At 43.4% G+C, this 18,771-nt stretch overlaps 1 protein-coding gene across 1 annotated transcript; it reads left to right on the top strand.

The window, feature by feature from the left end:
• Nucleotides 1-599: 599 nt before the first annotated feature.
• LOC104028672 (aldo-keto reductase family 1 member B1) lies at nucleotides 600-10,376 on the top strand. The gene is made up of 10 exons (XM_075717220.1): nucleotides 600-665; nucleotides 1,493-1,660; nucleotides 2,194-2,310; nucleotides 3,634-3,711; nucleotides 4,118-4,240; nucleotides 7,672-7,778; nucleotides 7,925-8,006; nucleotides 8,558-8,641; nucleotides 9,433-9,515; nucleotides 10,327-10,376. Exons 1-10 carry the CDS (start codon nucleotides 600-602, stop codon nucleotides 10,367-10,369), a joined length of 951 nt encoding a protein of 316 aa, XP_075573335.1. The 3' UTR covers nucleotides 10,370-10,376.
• The last annotated feature ends 8,395 nt before the right edge of the window (nucleotides 10,377-18,771 follow it).

Below are 18,771 nucleotides of genomic sequence, written 5' to 3'. Positions count from 1 at the left end.
CGCACGGCTCCGACGAGGGGGACCGGCCCAGGCCGCCATCCCTGCCCTGGGGACACGCTGCCCCAGCCGAAGTGCTCAGCCCTTCCTCGCCCCGAGGCACGCAACCCGCGGGCAGCTCTTACGGCGCAGGGGGACACCTCTGCCTCATGTCCCCTCCGCCACCCCCATCCCGGGGAGGGCTGAGGCGTGGCATCAAGGGACCGAGGTGCTGCGGGAGGGCTGCCGGCCGGGTGCAGGGGCAGGGCCGCGGACTGAAGGCCTTTCAGGTGAAGTCAGCGCACTCCCGCTCCAAGCGCCGCCTGACGCACCCCGGGTCGCTCCGTGACGCTCACCCCGGCGCCGGGGCTCGCAGACGCGGCCTCCTTCAGGCCTCAGCCGCCGCCGCCGCCCCGGCCCCCCGCCGTGGGCTCCGGCCCCCCGCCGTGGGCTGCACAGGCCCCGGGCCGCGGCCCCGCAGCTGCGCCCCGGGGTAGAGCGCCGGCACCGCCCCGCCATCCCTCTCCGCGGCGGGGCGGGGCGGGGCGGGGCGGGGCAGGCCGCTATTAAAGGCGCTTGGTCGGCAGCCGCCGCGGCGGTGCTCCCGGGTGGTGTGTGGGGCCATGGCGACCTACGTGCAGCTGAACACCGGGGCCAAGATGCCCATCCTGGGGCTGGGCACATGGAAGGTAACGGGGCTCGCTGCGGTGTGTCCCCCCCCGCCCCCGCCCTCGCCGGCGGCGGGAGGGCGGCTGCGCCCAGCCCGGGCCCGGCCCTGCCCTGCCCTGCCCGCTGCCGCCCGTGCGGGACGGGCGCCCTTTCCCGGCCCCGCGCTGGGGAGGGAGCGCGGCCGGGCCTCTGCGGGCGCAGCCGCGGCCGCTGGGGCCGGAGCTCGGCCCGACTCGGGGCCCGTCCCTACCGCCGGCCCGGGCCCGGGCGCAGCGCTGCCGGCGCCGCCGACATCCCGGCCGGGGTTCCCCCCTCGGTACGGCGGTGCCGCTGCGGCTTCGGGCACCGAGGGTCCATCGCTGCCCCCTCGCAGCAGCCCGAGCCCCTGTGCCGCTGCAGGGCTGTGCCCAGGGACGGGGGTTGCTGAGGCCCCTCTGCGGGGCGAACCCCCCCCCCGTCTGGCAGCTGCTCAGGGCTTCTCCTCTTAGAAGTGGCGCGGAGGAGTGAGGAGGCCTTGGCCCGGCTCTGGAGATCTGCCCTGGTGTGGGGGCCTCAGCTCTGCACGGCTGCTGGGCTGAGCCCTGCCTGGGAGTGGGGTGACAGAGGAACAGCCGGAGGCTGGCTTGCAGCTCAGGAGCCTGTGTTCAGGCTGTATACAGACTCAAGAATGCTGCAGGGAAAACTTGGGGTGGGGGGGGGGGGGTGTTGGTGCTGTTTGTGGGTTTTTGCCTTTATTTTAATTGGCGGATTGCTTTGGGTGGGGTGGCTTTCTTAGTTTTGTCTTCCTAGGGGGGAAAAAGGTTTTCAATACATGTTGATTAGAGTTTCTTGGATATTATTTTTTCAGTCCCCACCAGGGAAAGTAACAGCTGCAGTGATGGCTGCTATTGATGCTGGGTACCGTCACTTTGATTGTGCCTATGTGTACCAAAATGAAAATGAAGTTGGGGATGGGATCCAGCAAAAAATCAAGGAAGGTGTTGTGAAACGAGAGGACCTCTTCATTGTCAGTAAGGTATGGATCTGGTGGCATAGGATGCCAGGAGACACCTGGTTTTTTGTAGTAACACCCCCAGTTCTTTACTTTCCTGCTCTGTGGCACGGCATGGAACAGTTCAGAATGTCATTTAGGCCACTCCTGAGACAAGCTTCCTACTTTACCTCATCCTGTATGGAGAATTATGCAGGTTATGTACCACTGACACGAGCAATGCTTTGAACTTTTCCTGGCATGAAGTTAACTGTCCTCTTTCATGCAGTATCTGGCCTTCTAGTAAGTGGTTTTTAAACGAAGTCTTAATTAATGGAACCAGGCTACTTCTGCTGTCTGCCATGGCACCATTCAGTCATGTGTACTGCCACTGCATATACTGCTCTCAGTATCATGGGCCAGCCTTGCTCACAGAGCAAGCACTGTTTGAAGATGAGTGGGATGACCTAGATCCACATCACCTTCCAAAGGGGACAGGCACTCTCCTAAATAGGACAGAAGGGTTCCAAGCAGTTTAACCTAGGAAGTCACGGGGTGCCTTGGCTTTTTGTCTCTAGCTATGGTGTACATTTCATGACAAGCCTCTGGTGAAGGGAGCGTGCCAGAAGAGTCTTGCTGCCCTGAAACTGGATTACCTGGATCTTTACCTCATCCACTGGCCTCTTGGTTTTAAGGTACAGTAACAGCAGTGCCTTTGGCTTTGTCTGTTGCGACTGGCAGTTTTGAAGAGCTATATGGCTTTACAGCCCAGTAATTGTTCCAATGGACACAGATCATCATGTGTCTGTTGTATACCAGCACTGCTCTGGTGCTCAGCTTTACTCTGCCCATGTGAGCCAGGCTGTTGATCCATACCTCCAAGATTCCTGCTTGCACAGTATCCTCTGTCCTTTTGATCATGGTGGAGGTAGACTTTGAACTAGGGGCGGGTTTCCCTGCTGCAAGCATAAGTTATACTGCTCTCCTCTTGATTATTGCTTATGTGTTGTCTTCTACAAATCCAAAGTACGTTCAACTGGCAATGATATGGTGCCCTCTTCGCGGGAAGGAGGGCTGTACTTTGCTGCCTGACAGCAATTCTTTCCTCTGCATGTTACAGAATCACAGAACAAGAGAATGTTTCTGTCTTCCATTTCTGTCTTTAATCACTGAGCCCTTTAATACAGTACAGATTGAACTGACCTTTGCTGTAGGAGCCTTAGTGTTCCACAGACCTGGGATTTCAAAAGGTGAAGCTTTTTAGTTCCTAACTCTTTTACTGACTGCATGCAAAGGAACTGATGTTTCAGTTTGAATATTTCTAAGCTTAGTCTTTCTGTTAGAGCCTGATCAAAATCTTCATTCTACTTGTTGCTTCTGAGATCAATTGCTTTTCATGGCATCTGTGTTTTTAAAATGAGTTTCATACAGAAAGAACTAGCAAAGTGAAAATGTGTTGTGGTGTAAGAATGTATGTATCAGTAGAAGACAACTGATTTTGATACCTGGCATGTAGTCCTAACTGGGACACAGGCTGTTTTAACATTCCCTATGCCAGCAACTTAAACAATGAGCCTCCCTGTGAAAGAGCTGTCAGCAGATCTGGTCCAATATAGACTGAACATGTTCCAGGTCCTTATTACACATGTTAATAAAACATTCCATTATGTCCACATAACAACTGTGTATTTTTGTAATATGGAAAGTAAACTTGTAAACTGGCTATAATTCTACATGTGGAGAGTCATGTTTTCCCTATATGTACATTGGTGAACCAGAGGACATTAGGTCCAGTAGAAGTACCTGTCCTTATTGGGATGGCTGCTGGCAAAAATGCCATAATCCCATGTGAAAGCAAAGGAAAAGACTGAAGAATGTAGGTAATAAATGTTACTATAATCTAAATATAGATAATCAGTATGTACTGCAGTAGGAGTTTGTGGTATCATGGTCTCCAGCTGGTGTTAACCTAACTTCCCACCAAAGAGTGTTTCAAGCATTTTCTTTCTTGCTGACAGGCAGGAGAGGAGCTGTTTCCAACAGATGACAAAGGCATGTCTATACCCAGCAACACAGATATTCTACATACGTGGGAGGTAAGTTTAGCCACACCAGGAGAATTGTGTCTTCTGTCCTCAGCAGTCTCTTCCATGTTTTTGTTACCTTCAGCAGTCTAAATTGTCTTATGTATGCAGAACTACTTGGAAGGAGTCAGTGGTACAATGGTGGGTTGTTGGGTGTCGTTATTTTCCACTTCTAACTTGCTGTGAATTTCCACAGTCTCAAAGAATGAGTCTTTGAGCTTTGGTGAAATGGGAGACATGGCACAAATATACTGGTGCTGTGTTGGTGTGGTTCCCCCCCGCCCCCCCAACTTGAACTCTGAAAATCTAAATGCTTATTTTGTGCTTCTTATGAAGGAAATAAGCCGTGTCAGGAAGAATGTGTTCTTCAGGCCCTGTCTTGAGTACTGGGTGCTGACATTGCTCCCCTTTGTGTTAGGCCATGGAAGAGCTGGTGGATGCTGGTCTGGTAAAAGCCATTGGTATCTCCAACTTTAACCATGAGCAGATTGAAAGAATCTTGAACAAGCCAGGACTGAAATACAAGCCTGCAAATAACCAGGTAAGCTGCAAAGTGACAGCAGGCAGATGTTTGGGTGTTGGTTTTTTCCTAAAGAAATACTAAGATCTTACTATACAATAAGGTTATAGAAAGAGAATGGAGCAGATGCAGCATATTCTCTGAATCCCACCCTTTAACTACTTCTGGATGCACAAGGTGCTGGTTTTTGTATGGACTTTTCTGCACTACTGCTTGGAAATCTAGCAAGGAGCAGCTCCAGAATCCCTTTTTTGGAGAGGGGGGGACACCTCAGATGAGCTTTAAAACCACCTTGAAGTAGAGTAAAAATTGGTGTGTATATATGAGGACCTAACAGAATTGGATGACCTTTTTGCAACTCCTCTGTGGAGAGGCCGCAGAGAGGCTGATGTCTGAGGGAACTGAAGAGGAACATGCTTTATGAACTGGTTTCAGACTTAATGAGGGTTGAGAGGAAGGGGGAAATGGAGTTGCAAGGTAGGCTATAGACTAGAAGTGTCCAGGTATACAAACAGCAATTGAATAAAATCTTAAGACTTGAGACCTTGGGAGATAACCTGCTGGAATTCACAGCTCAGAGCAGCATGAGCTGTGAGATCAGACCAGGTTGTCCAGGGCTTTATCCATCCTGAAAACCTGCAAGGATGGAGACTACTGCACAGCCTCTCCAGGCAGTGTGCTCCACTGCCTGACCCCCTGCCTTCGGTGTATGGGAGAGGGAGTTTTCTTATATCTAGTCTCAACCTCTCTTGTTTCAACTTATGCCTGTTGTCTCTTGTCCTCCCACCATGCACCACTGAAGAACTTGGCTTGTCTTTGGATGACCTTCTTTTAGGCATTGAAAAGCTGCTACTAGGAGACCTGAAGCCTTCCCTTCTCCAAGCTGAACAAGCCCAGCTCCCTCAGCCTTTCCCAATACAGCAGGTTTGCCAGCCCCCAGCCATCCTGGTGGCCCTCTGCTGAATTCATGCCAGTCTGTCAATCTTTCTTCTACTGAGGGGGCTGGGAAGTGGGAGAACTGGACACAGTATTATAATGGTGGTCTGACAAGTGCTGAGTAGAGGCAGACAGTGACTTCCCACAATTTACTGACTGTGTTCCTGCTGCTGGGGCTCATATTCAGCTCAGCCTACTATGGCCCCCAGGTCATTTCTAGCAGAGTTGCTTTGCAGGCAGTCAGGCTCCAGCCTGTGTTATTGCCAGGGGCTTTTCCTTCCCAGGTGCAGGGCTTTGTGTGCAGCCTTGTTGAGTTTCATAAGGTTTTTGCTGGCCTGTTCTTCCTGCCTGAGTGGGTCCTTCTGAAGTGGCAGCCCTGCCATTGAGTGTATTGACTGGTCCTCCCCCCATTTGGCATCACCTGCAAACTTGACAAGATAGCCTGGCACAAGTTGTTGAAGAGGACAGGTCCCAGGGTAGACTCCTGTGGGGTCTGTCTAGACTTGTCCTTGATTGCTATAGCGTTTGAAGGACTGCAGTCTTAGTTATTGACACCTAATTACAAGAACTGGTTAATTTATTGTGGTAGCTTCAGCATATATACTGAAAAGGGATTTTAACCCTTTTCAGAAAGCTAGTAGGATTGTTCTTTGGAAGTCTGTTCAACATAAAACTGAAACATTGACAAGTGCAAAATTCAGAATTCTCTACTGTGGATTTTCATTATCAGTCCTAATGTACTTTTAGGATACTTAGTCTTATACCTTTCACCATTTGCCACACCTCATTGCCACTATCGCTGTAGTTGATAATTACCTGTGTCTCTTGCACAGAGGTCTCTGACCTAGTATCTCTCTCACCTGCAAATGTTCTCAAGCTCTCTGATGACTGTAATCAAGTTAAGCTCAGACCAATGGGTCTTGGTTTCTGTCCTTCAAAACTTATACTGTTTCTGAAGAAATGCTTGCAAGCCTGAAAGCTTGTCTGTTACTAACACTTACCACTTGGCCTAACAGTGAGAGTGCTTCCTGCAAACACTTTCTCTATGTGCACGTTTCATGTGTAATCGCCTGTATTTGGTGTCATTCCCATTCTTAATTTGAATGCAGTCAGTATGCACATAGGTTTCATTTGTGGTGAGAAATTAATTTGGCAAGGTAGTAATTACATTACAATGATACTATACGTAGTTCAGTAAGGAAATCTGACTTTTAAGTACTTGATCATTATCACACAGTGTGGATTGCAATAGCTTAAGATCCTTGTTTAAATGTACATCATAGGCTTTTCACCCCAGTCCAAACATAAGAGTAGATAATGTAGCTCAGAAGTTTTTCAACTTGAGTGCCAGTGGACACGTAAGGATGACTTTGCCTTGCTTATATTGCATAAATTCTACCTATTGAATAGTTGAGAAAATAATGAGATACACTGTTACTCGTAATTAGCTTTTTTCTAGATCTGCTGAAGCAAAATAAATATGTATAATCTGTCCCAAAAATTGAGTTGTGTGTCCTGTTGTCTTATATTCCAACATGCCCCAGAAGAAACAGCCATGCAAGCTTCTGATAACAGCAAGCAGCTAGAACCACAAATAAAGCACTCAAAGCTGTAAACTGATCCCGTGTTTTGCACTCTCTTGCTCCACCTGCCAGTAGCACAAGTTTCCAGGGACTTCCCTCAGAATGCAGCAGCTGGCTGCAGAAGGCTCGCATGACAGTGTAGTCGAAAAGGTTCTTGATGTTGCCTGCTGAAAGGAAAGTAGTGCTCCCTGGTGTGGAACTATCTTGAAAGTCCCTCTATGCAAAGTATCAAATATTCATGTTCATTCACTGCCTCCTGACACTTGCATAATTCCTTTTCCATACTGTGTATCTGTGCATTAGCTTGCCAGAATATGGATCCACTGTTAAGGAGTCTGTATTCTGTTATGTAGATATTCTTATGGAAATTCATGGTAAGCACACATGTGTTTCTAAAGTCTGTAGCAGACAGTAAGCTGAAGGTCTAAATCTGTAGAAGTTACATTTAGCCATTCTTGCTATTTGCAGACTGGAGGTATTCGGTGTTAGTACTGACACAAAGCAAATAAAAACAAACAATACTGGTATTGAAGTTAATATGGTAGTTGTGTTAAAAAAAAAAAAATTAGGGATTAAAAGAGAACTTTATACTTACTGGTCTGCTATCTATTGTTATGATTTTACAGTTCTCTTGTTTATATGCATTTTAATGAACTGTCCCATTTAAGCAATTATGTAGCTGGTGATCCTACATGTTGGAGATTATATGGATCAGGAAAGTTTTAAGGAGTGGTGTTAATAGTCCTTGGATGCTTCATTGCAAGGAGAACTACTACAAATAGTAGAAAGGGGATGGGGACATAGAGACAACAAAGGTCATGTAATATTGCACAGAGACTGTAAGTTAGAACAAAAATCAGCCTTTGATTTGATTAAAAACTAATCCCTGGAACATGTAAATCACTGTCAATCTTTGTACTCTTATGTTGACAGATCGAATGTCATCCATACCTTACCCAGGAGAAGCTGATCAAGTATTGTCAATCCAAAGAGATTGCTGTGACAGCATACAGTCCGCTTGGTTCTCCTGACAGACCATGGTAAGATTGCTTTGCAAGGGAGCTGGCATGGATTATGCTTGAAACTTTGAGACTACAAGTGCACCATTAATTATTCATCCAGATACAGATTTCTGCTAGGATGGATCTACGGAGGTTTCTTGCCACTGATCTTTTTGTCTGTGTAGGGCTAAGCCAGAGGATCCTTCACTTCTGGATGATCCCAAGATCAAAGAGATTGCAACCAAGCACAACAAAACACCAGCACAGGTACGTAGGTGTTGGACAGTGGGTATCCCTTCCTGTAACACAGCATAAAGGATAGCTCATGTCAGTGCAAAGGGCCGGCTCTTCATTCCCTGTCAACTGGGGTGTTCTTCTGTTGTGATCAATAGCAACGCAGGTTTGTCTACTGCATAGCCTTCAATGCATGCTTGTAGGGTCTCTTTGTCTGTCCGCAAGAAACATTTTCTTGACCCATCTTCAGATGCTGTCATGTTTCAGTCTTCCTCTCTCAAGTCCTGTGGCAGAAAAGTGAGCCCTTGCTTGTATAGCTTATTAAAAGTCTAGGTAGGAAAGATAGGGGCTGAGTATCACTAAACTGAATGGGAAAGGAGGCCTTCTGTGTGGGGCTCCACTACTTTTGTACTTGCACTTCAGAAAGCGCTGCTTAGAGTTCAGGTATGACTTGAAATGCAGCTCTGCAGAAATAGGTTAATTCTGCTGAATTGTACAGTTTACATCAAACAACTGTTGGAACAGGCTCCGCTTGCCATAAAACAAAAGCTGTCCTCTCTGACTCTCTGATATGCCTCTTGCAGGTTCTCATTCGGTTCCACATCCAGAGAAATGTGATTGTGATTCCCAAGTCTGTCACACCACAGCGCATTGTGGAGAACTTCAAGGTGAGTTGTTAGGAGTGACCTGGGTACATGACATGCATGTTCAGGGATGGGATGCCTTCTTCCTGCAGAGCAAGCAGTGATCCCTTCCTAAGTCCTCTGGCAAGACAACTGGGCTTTTTCTCTCTGTATGTTTACTTATAGTCTACTGAGGGCTAAACTTAAGGTTACAGCTGGAGAGCAGGAGTGAAAAAAGCTTTTGGAAACAGTATGCTGGTAATCTTAGCAGTCACATTATGTGATGCTTCCTGTTCTGTGTCATGTGGGTGAATCAGATGACAGAGCTTGCTTGGGGCCTGAGTGCTGTAGCACACCACCAAAAGGCTTATGTAGAGCAAGCGCTGTTAAGAAAGTGGTCCTGGTGTCCATTAAGCATGTTGCTTCTCTTGATTCAGTGGTCCTTGACTGAAACTAGTATTAGGATTTTGGAAAACAGTTGCATTAGGTGAAATATGAAGGTCTTGTAGATGCTCCTTTGGAATAGGAAGGAAAGATGCATCTTTCACAAATGGAGGATGGAGATATTCTGCAACACTAAGTGCTCTCCAGGCTTCTTAAAACAACTGGCCCATGTAAATGAAAGTAGATTTTTTTTTAATTCCTTCCTTCCCCAACTCCAGCTAGCATAGTCTCAAAAATCTAGAGCGCTGTCTTTTTGCTTTCCTTCATTTATGAAGCAGTTGGTTTTTTTAACAAGCACCCTTACACTGTGGACTTGTTCTTTAATTTTGTGAATTCTGCTTACAATCCCCGATTTGTTCAGAGAGGTGATTTCTAGTTGTTTCTCTTGTTAGGTGTTTGACTTTGAATTGACTAAAGAGGAGATGACAACTATTCTCAGCTTCAATAGAAACTGGAGAGTCTGTGCAATGAGCTCGTAAGTGGCAGTGTTTTGGGTTTGGGGTTTTTTTGTTTTGTTCCCTTCCCCCCCAAGCTGTTAGGTTATCAGTATGTCATAATTCAGTATATGAAGTTATAGATACTAGACTCGGTTGAAATTCAGGATATGCAAACTCAATTTCCAAAGGGGTCATCCTCAAAACAACTTTTCAGAGTAAGATTTGAAATGTTCATGTTATGAACCAAATGATGATGAGCATAAAGCAAACTTGATGTTCATTTTCAGTTCAGTCTCCAAGAAACTTTTTGTAGCTGGAATTGCAACAGGAGGCTTCTTAGTTGTATTATTATTTTGTCCATAGTGGAGAAATGAGCATGATGCAGGCTCAAATTCTTGATTATCTTTGCTTGTGGAATTTATTTTATCTTTCTGCCATAACCCTTAGGTATATTATAAAAACTGACTGTATGTTCTTCAGGAGTGGTTGGGAAAGTGTGTGAACATTCAAAAAGTAATATAAAGATTTGCAACTTGGAAGCCTAAAGCCAGATAGGAAATCTTTGTTGGAAGGCTGCTAAAAAGTCTTCCTGGCAGTAAACAGTGAAACCTTGAATTAGGTGTCTACAAAGCACCTAGGTCTCATCACCTGAAATGGTCAGAGCCCAAACAACAGAAGGCACGTGGGAATCTTTCTGTTTACAAATGCAGCATGTCACCAAGGAAGACAAACAAATTGAGTCTGCTTTTATACAGTTCAGTTCCTCCCTTGGTGGTTCTTTACAGTGGTTATAGCTGCATATAGTGTGTTTTAGACATGAGATAATCTTTCCTCTTTGATTTCCTTCAGGGGCAAAACTCACAAGGACTACCCTTTCAATGCAGAATACTGAAGATGGTTTCCTGCCTTTCTCCAGACTTCTCAGATACGCTTCTGCTGTTGCCTATGAGTTGTCTACGTAGCTTTTTCACCGTGTCAGACCCCAATTTTTTTCTTTTTCCCCCCACAAAGAGGCAGTATATGTACTCGGTGACTTTGTGTTGTTTTCTTTTTTGGAAGAAGGAAATGCTAAAATGGTTCTGAAGAACACACTGTGTGGACTAGTAGATTGTCTTTGCCAAACTGCATGTCTGGAACTGGTAAGCAGAAAACATTGAGAAAGTTTGAACTAGCAGTCACTTTTATTTTGGAATACTGTGAATTGGAGCTAGTGACTACTGTTGTCTAGAAGGACCAGGATATGGCAGATTTTACGTAATTAATGTGAGGTCTGATTTTTTCAGATTACTTTTGGGTTTGGTTTTGTTTCTCTTTGTAACACTCCAAGCTTTCTTCTCTAATTGGAAGTAAAAGTTGATTTCTAAGTACAGCAGTTTCTACATGGGTAGCTCTTTGAAAAGGGTATAGGTCCTGGTTTCTTGGAGATATAAAAGCTGGTTTTGCTTATAATAAAATATAGTTTCATTACTGTGTGTAATGAGATGGTTATTTCAGCAATGCGTTAATGGTAGTAATGCTGGAGTAGTTGTATTGTATCAGCTGTCTCCAGAGGTTACACAAAAGCAAGGAAAATTACTGTCCCCCAAGAAATCGTCTGGTGTTGATGTTAACTTCTTCCATTTTTCCTGCTAGCTATCTCCTGTTCTTATGCTAGTGCACATGTAGAACACCTGAGTGTGATGAACCTGTGGCCGTTGATGTACACTGTAATGTACCTGTGGCCATTGATGAGTCTACTTGAGCCTCTCTTTAAATAGACCTGTCTTCATATGTCTGACAGCTAATATACTAATGTTTAAATCAGTCGTCATTTTACTGAAGTGATAGTATATTTTGGCTAGCAGAAAACTTACTCAATTGAAGACATGAAGCCTGTTTAGAATCCTATGGGATTGTTATTTAATGAGTAAGCAGTAGAAAACTTGCTCTTTCCAAGCAAGCAGCACATGATGCAGGAAGGACTGCCGTGCTTGTCCAAGCAACCATTTGCAAATAAAGTAAAAATGGGTTTCCAAGAAAGTTCTGTGTCATGAGCTAGCAGATCAGAAACTTACTGCTCTGTTCTGGGAGGACAGAAAAGTAGGCCCATGCCTAAATTTTGACACTTGAGGTGTGTTTTGTTCCTTGGGGTTTTCATGGTTTTCACAATACTTGCAGGTAATGGTTTTAAAGTTGTTGCCTTCGAGAGCTGCTTAAGATGATTCAGAAAATGCATTTGGGCACTTGGAAAAACAGTGGCTAGTGATTTTCTTGTGTGTTCTTGTAAATTTTTTTCCAAGGTCTGAGCTGATCTAGGGTGTGAACTGTCCTCTGAAGGGGAGGCTGTGTAGGCCTGGCAGAAAGAGGGTTCTTTCTGAACAGATGAAAGAAGGGAGACACCAGAACTGTTAATGCATAACCACCCCTAAATGCTAAACGTAAGGTAGGATTCTGATTCCATAACTGCGGAGCATACTGTACCTTAAAGGGAACTCTGCTACGTTAAAATGCACTGTGAATGCAATTATTCTCAAACTGTGTGCAAAGTAGGTGGTTTGTTTCCTGGATAAAAAGGTACTAAGGGGTCATACTAATTTAAAATTTTTCTTTCTGATAAATACTAACCATTATATTGAGAAAACAGATTTTGTTATCTTCAAATGCTTCTTTTAAATCTTTCCTCTCTCACTGAGGCCAGACTTTGCATGCAATATGTTTTTGGTCAGAATAACTTACAATAGGCTGAACAGACAAGATTGAGTTAACTTACACAAGGAGGAGGGAAGAGAGAATCAATGTCTGACTGTAAGCAATATTGTCCTCTAATGCTGATTCTCCTAACATAAATTGATTATAACCACTTTAAATTCTGGGCTTAAAAGCAAATACAAAAAGCTTCATCTCTGCAAGTGTTTTTGTATATCTATAATGTGATAAATAAAAGCCCAAAGGCATCTAAAAAACCAGAACAGCTAATGTTCTTAGATTAGTCTGAGCTGTGACAGAAGACTGTTTGGGGCAATGTTGATTTGCTTGGGAGTAGCATTTTTGTGACAAGCATGTTCTGGCAAGAGGGTCAGGGTTTCCAAAATAGTTACATCAGTTTCTGTTAATTTCCTCTGTTTTCATTTTGCTGTAACTTTATGGAAGTTTGTGCCTGAAATTTTCCATTCTCGGAGTAGGAATTTTACTGGAGAAGACTTTCAGACAGACTGCTCCGCAGCAGGAGAAAGACTAGCTAGCACTCACGGTGGAGTGGTATTGTAACAGGCGCTCTCAGTATTTTGCTGGATGACTTAGCGGGAAAGAATTTGGAAAGGGTTGTTCTGGGGCACTGCAGCACTTAACTGGCAGAGGGCTTGGATGCTTGGTCAAATATGAGAGTGGGAATAGAGGAAAAACAGAGAACCTGAGTGAAGGGACAAAGGTGCATAAGCTTGAACAGAAAGCAGGCCATTATCAGAAAGGATGAGGAGTGGGAAGGGAGGGAGTGATAGAAAACCCTGTCACCCATAATGATTTTGGATTGCTTCTTCAAGGCCAGGTATAATTAAATAAGGCTGAGACAGAGGAAGAGCCAGTCTTCCAGAGTGCAGTCAAGCCTTCATTTAACCTATGCCGACCTGGGGATTGTTACAGTAAAATAAATGACTGTTGTACCCCCATACTTGTGCCACACTCTCTGTCTACAAGGGTAGAGATTTCCTTTCATCTTCTAAAAGGTAAAGTGGAAAGATCAAAGAATTAGATATCCGGAGCCTAGCATTCCTGCTAACTGAGCTCTTCCTGCTACAACTGTTCACAGCATTTGTTTTTGTATTGTGATTTCACAGATCTCTGGATTTCTGATCAAAGAAACTTTTAAGGACAAATATAGTCTTGTAGCTCTTCCAATGAAAAGTGGTTGTTTTTGTTTTGTGTTTTTTGATTTAAGAACTTGTAGTTCAACTCCACCTTGTTGTCTTATCTTACTAGACTTTCTCAGGACTCTGCTGCAGCAGTTAAGCTAGTGGGATACTGTAGCACACCCTACAAAGAGGAGTCCAGCCTACAGCAAAAAATTAAGAGTGGGAGACAGAAAAATCATGTTCTCGGGACCCGTAGAATTGGTACTTGCAGTCAAAATTTGTTTCACTTTCAGCTGTACTCTCACTGCCTCAGATGATACCAGATGAGCAGGCCTTTTTTTCATGTTAAAAGAAAATGGCTCTGACAGAACAGATCCATTTCCATAGTGGCAAAGAATGATGGTGAACTGATTTATCAGGGAAAACAGGTAGAGAAAATTAGCAATTATCTCACTGGAGAAGGTAGAGACCTTTTTTGAGAATTTTTTTGGGTAGTAGAGGAGAATACAAGGAGCAGCTTGAATTGGCATTTTGCTGGTCAGAGGTAGGACACCACAAATAGTCTTACAGGCACAGTATCTTTCAGGTTGCAGTTGATGTTCCTTTGGGAGAAAATGGCTTGACTTCTGATATTGGAACATAAATACACAAGCCTGCCTGGCTGGAATCGCTTTTTATATGATGCTCTGTAACTTGGTCTTTGTTTCTTTCTCTGGGGAAGAGGAGGCAGAATCTCTCTTCTTGCTGAGCTCATGAGACTGATACAACTGCATATTGTAACATTTGTGCAGAGTTGTGAAATCGGGGGCACAGGAAACCACATTATTCAAAACAGGAAAAGAAAATCCTGTATTTGGATTTTTAATCTGTATTCACTATGTTGAAGATATGACTAGAAATCTGGAATCTATTGCTTAATTGGAGCACAGAACAGTTGACTCAGGACAAATGGTTTTATCTTTTTAATCACTTAATACTCCCCTAGTTTGTCATCTGTGAACTCTGTCAGTAACTATTTGTCATCCCTCCATCTGCCTTGTCCTTGGTCACTTAAAAAGTACAGAGCCCTGCCTTATTCTGCTAGGACCTTGCTCATTTAAGCTGAGGCAGCTCTTAAAACTCTTTCATAGGCTCTGTTGCTCTTGCATTTTAATTCATTAAAGCACATGGTACAGGACCACTAGTACAAACATCTGCAAAACTACATCTTTTTTCCAAATTCTTAAGCAAAAAAAAATCAAGCTGAATATACAATCTAGCTTTTCTGAACTGAAATAAGCCTGATTACAAGCCAGCTGATAGCTGCTTGTAAGAACAGCTGAACTGAATCAGACTAAATACCTACCTTCTGCAGCATCTTGTCTCCAACTGTGGCCAAAACAAGTTGTTGAAGATGAGTAAGTTGAGCATTGCAGTGGTGTGTTCTTTAAATATTCTGACAGGAGTTTAAGGTCTTTTGTGTTTACCAGCCATCAGTTAACTCTTCCTTGTTCAGTTACCTTGTGAATCTGTTGCATTCCAAGGGAATGATTTTTCATAACCACACATCTTTTGAAGAGTCACTACCTCTCTTATTTGTTTTGGCCCTGTCTTTTGCTAGATTCATTTGATGCTCCTGGTTTTTACAGTGGAGGAGATGGCAACTAGTCTATTTCCAGTCACTCTTTCCAAGCTGCTCCAGATTTGGTAAACTTCTGGCCTAGCTCACTGCACTAGCATCTGGTCAAGGAAAATCTTAGCTTACTTAATTGCTGCCTATAGAAATTATTCCCAAGACATTGATCATCCTAGTCAGTCTTCTACAAATCTTTTTTAGGGTACAGAGGAAGGCATGGACCAGAACTTTTTGTGCAGGATTGAATGCAAAAAGTTCATGGAATGGGTCTCTTGTCTTATTGTTTCTTTTGTTTGTCATTATGTTTGCTTTTGAATTGTATTAACCTCAATATGAGAAAGCTTGGAATTATAATAGATGGAAAACTTGAGCAGCAATGACCAGCAAAGAGTTTTGAATTTTACCTATTATTCATTACCTATGTTACCCTCCTAACATGGACATAACACTTTTTTTTTTAAACCAGCCCCTTTGGAACTTTTAATGAAGGCCTGACTATACCAGAATAGATAAACTGCACAATAAAAGCTCAAGTCATGGGACAACATGTTGTGATTCAAAGGCAAAATGCTAAGCTAAGGTGTTTTCCATTTACTGGGTTCAGTCCAGTGGCATGGATAATCTCACTGCTGACTAGGAAAGACATATCGGTGGGTTTGGTCTAAGAGCACTGTTACATAGTTGATGGAAGCTGAAAATCATTTGGAGATAACAAACCTCTTGCTGTAGTTCCAACAGAAAGCCAGTGCTTATGCTGCTGAGGAAGTAGGCACACAGGAAGAGAAGCTGCTTAGTCCTTCAAGAAACTTACTCTGCTCCCTAGTGCTGGTTATGGTGACTTGAGCCTGCTTATGCTGTGTCTGACACTGGGAGAATACTCATGTTCTTTTCCTGGAGCATTTGTTTGTAGCTTGGCATGTTCTCTCCTGGCTTTGATATGGTCTTGGTTTTTTCAGGTCTATGAAGTGCCAGTCCTGTGGCCTTTGCACATCTGCTCCTTGTGCTAGACAACCGTCCAGCCTGGGGATTAGTAAGTAACAAATGCTCCACAGGCCACTGAAACTTTGTGGAGACAGACTGTCAGTGTCTGTGCCTTGAAGCTACCCAGATAGCAGCATGCAGTTGAATTAATCACAACCACAGAAAAGGGAGTGGGTTAAATGGCCATCAGTATACACTTGCTTATTAACAGAGGGTTCAGATGAATCTGAAGATGAAGATTAGAAAGTTTCCAGCACTTGTCAGTATGTGACAATACCTCTGCTGCAGGTCACTGCACTGACAGAACAAATAAAACTCTTCAGGAGACAGTTGCAGCTCGTCTATTCCTCTCTTCTCCTCCAGTGATTTGACCAAGAAAACATTTGTTCTTCTTTAGTCAACTGAATTTATGCTACTGCTAAAACAAGCCCAAGTCTCTAATCTAGCCCGTCATGGCAGTTTTTATTTTCTTGTAAAGCAAAGTCTGAACTTGCCAAAAATAAAAAAAACAAACCACAAAACCCAAACCACAAAAAACCAACAACCACCAAAAAAAAAATAACCCCACAGAAGTTGCTGAAAGATTTTTGGAATCCTCAAAACTGAATGCAGGGGAGATCATGCTTAGTAGTTTCTTACCTATAGGTAGCAGATGCAATTAGAGCAATGCCCTTGCAGCATGTGTGTTGGGGTAGGTGAAGTGGTGAAGCCATGGCAGCTGAGAGCAACAGGCTTGCTGCTGTGAGGCACATGCTGTCTTTAAGTCATATGGTGCTAGCTCTGCTGCAAAATAGAAAGTACTTTATTTTGCAGTAACTGACATCACCCAAACTTTTCTCTTTTTACCTTTGATAAAGTTGCTGCAGCTGAAAAAAAAAAATCCATTATCTCTAAACAAATGCACAATCTCTGGCTTCTAACTTGTTTTGAATTTTTTACTATTATAGGGCTACTGTGATCATCTAGTCCAACTTCCTGCCTACCACAGTCTATAAACATCCTGTAAATAACTTCAAGTCTGATAGCTGTGATTAAATTGGAATGTTTTTAGAGAATTCCTATGAAGTAGAGAATATCTCAAGATAGGCTGCATGCCACAGCCTTAAGTGGGTATTGCTCCTGCTGCTGTAGACGGACAACCTGACCACAGTCTGAGTGCCTGGAAGCACAGCACCTTCCACGTAGCTCATTTTCTAACTGTGGCTATAATGATATCCTGTAACTGACCTTTTCAATTTGACATGTTCAGGGGGAGAGAAAAAAGAGTGCACATTTAACAGGCACCTTCCTTCCCATACCACTACACTATAACTGTTTGGTGTCAATTGCTGATAGGCTTTTCAGACCTCTTTCTTTAGAAGAGCTGCTGTAGGAAAGCCAAGTTGACAGAATTGCTTTGCCATTTCTAGGGCACCTGTTATTCAGACATCTTGCAAAAGTCTAAAGTAGCTCAAAGATATGTCATAATTTCCTTTATAGACTTAAAAACCTCAACTACAAAGAAAATCAGTTGGAAAAGGATATCCATGAAGTGTGTATCCTAGCCCTGAACCTTAATTACACAATCATCCTTCCTCTCTGCAGGCAGTGCTGATCCACATTGTTGTTTTACTGGGCTGGAAGAGCCTAAAGCAGTTAAAGGAGTTTTGAGTCCACGTGTTAGAGTTCAAGAGCAAGAAGTCTTGATTAACAGACACCTCATTAAAACTCCAGCATATGCATGGGCTGCAGTAGCACAGACTTTTTTTACCAGAGAAGATGACATCCAGTAAGATCCTTTGAGTCAAAACACAAGCAGACAGTATCTAGGGAGCAGTACAAGACAGCAAAAATCTACTGTTGGCTTCTGTGAAGCTGCCCAACCTTTCTGCTTGTTAAATAAGACAGTTGCCAAACAAAATAATTCCTGTGTATCTCCTTTATCAGACTTTGGATTTGCTGTGAGAGATTCACAGTCCTAACTGCAGCCATTCTACTGATAAAGGCAGTATTTATGTACTCTTGTGGATGTGATAAACTAAACATACAAATCTCCTACAAGTTTATTAGTTTTTAGCAGTTCATAAATAGGAAATGTCATTAAGAAAATGGCTCCTGAAACATAATTAAGCAGTGTCCTCTAAAGAGCTTTCAGTCTGTTACGCTGAAATTACTGAACTAAGAATCTCAAGCAACATATTGTCTTATCTCATAAAGATCTTCTGATGTTAAATGCATTGTCTTATATTAACAACTGAAAGATAGCATATGTTTTGACCTTTTGTCCAAAAATACAACCAGTAGGAGACTCTAAATTTCTCTAAAATTTCTCAGGATTTGTATTTATGACAAAGACTGCCTTTCAGCAAATCCCAAAGATTCAGGTTCATTAAACTTCTTTAACTATCATTATTAAATTATAAGAGAATATATATTTTGCTACAAGTGAGAATTTTGCTACAAGAGCAGAGCAAAGATACAGATAAAGGACTGATACAACTGTGGTTGGTAATAGGGGAAGGAAAAGCATGCACGCTCAAAGATTTCTCTTCAGAATGCCTGTAAGCTACCTTCTCCCATCTTGTAATATGTATTTCACTTATGTTGTGATTTAATACGCATAGAGTATTACAAATTGCTTGAAACAATGATATATGGTCCTAATCCCTGGAGGATCTGAAGATGATGCCTATGTTAGTCTTCCAAAAAAGGGTAGTCCTTGTGATTTTTGCATCTAGAAAAAGAGAGTATGATTAAAACGCTTTAAGGATATAGTCTTAAGGCTAAGAATAACAAGCTTTTTTCTCCTGACAAAAGCTCTGCAGTACTAAAACTGTGAACTACAATAAAAACACTAATGTGAGTCTGCTTAGTTTACACAGGGCAGTGGAA

This window comes from Pelecanus crispus, chromosome 1 (assembly GCF_030463565.1).
Source record: "Pelecanus crispus isolate bPelCri1 chromosome 1, bPelCri1.pri, whole genome shotgun sequence".
In the NCBI taxonomy this organism is placed as follows: Eukaryota; Metazoa; Chordata; class Aves; order Pelecaniformes; family Pelecanidae; genus Pelecanus; species Pelecanus crispus.
Note: the sequence above shows the minus strand (reverse complement) of the source record. Positions and strands in the feature narration are given on the sequence as shown.

Bases quoted from the DNA above. Each gene is read 5' to 3' on its own strand.
- LOC104028672 (XM_075717220.1), top strand. From the start codon at position 600: ATGGCGACCTACGTGCAGCTGAACACCGGGGCCAAGATGCCCATCCTG. The intron at 1,661-2,193 runs GTATGGATCTGG...TTTTGTCTCTAG, and splicing joins ACCTCTTCATTGTCAGTAAG to CTATGGTGTACATTTCATGA. The intron at 2,311-3,633 runs GTACAGTAACAG...TCTTGCTGACAG, and splicing joins ACTGGCCTCTTGGTTTTAAG to GCAGGAGAGGAGCTGTTTCC.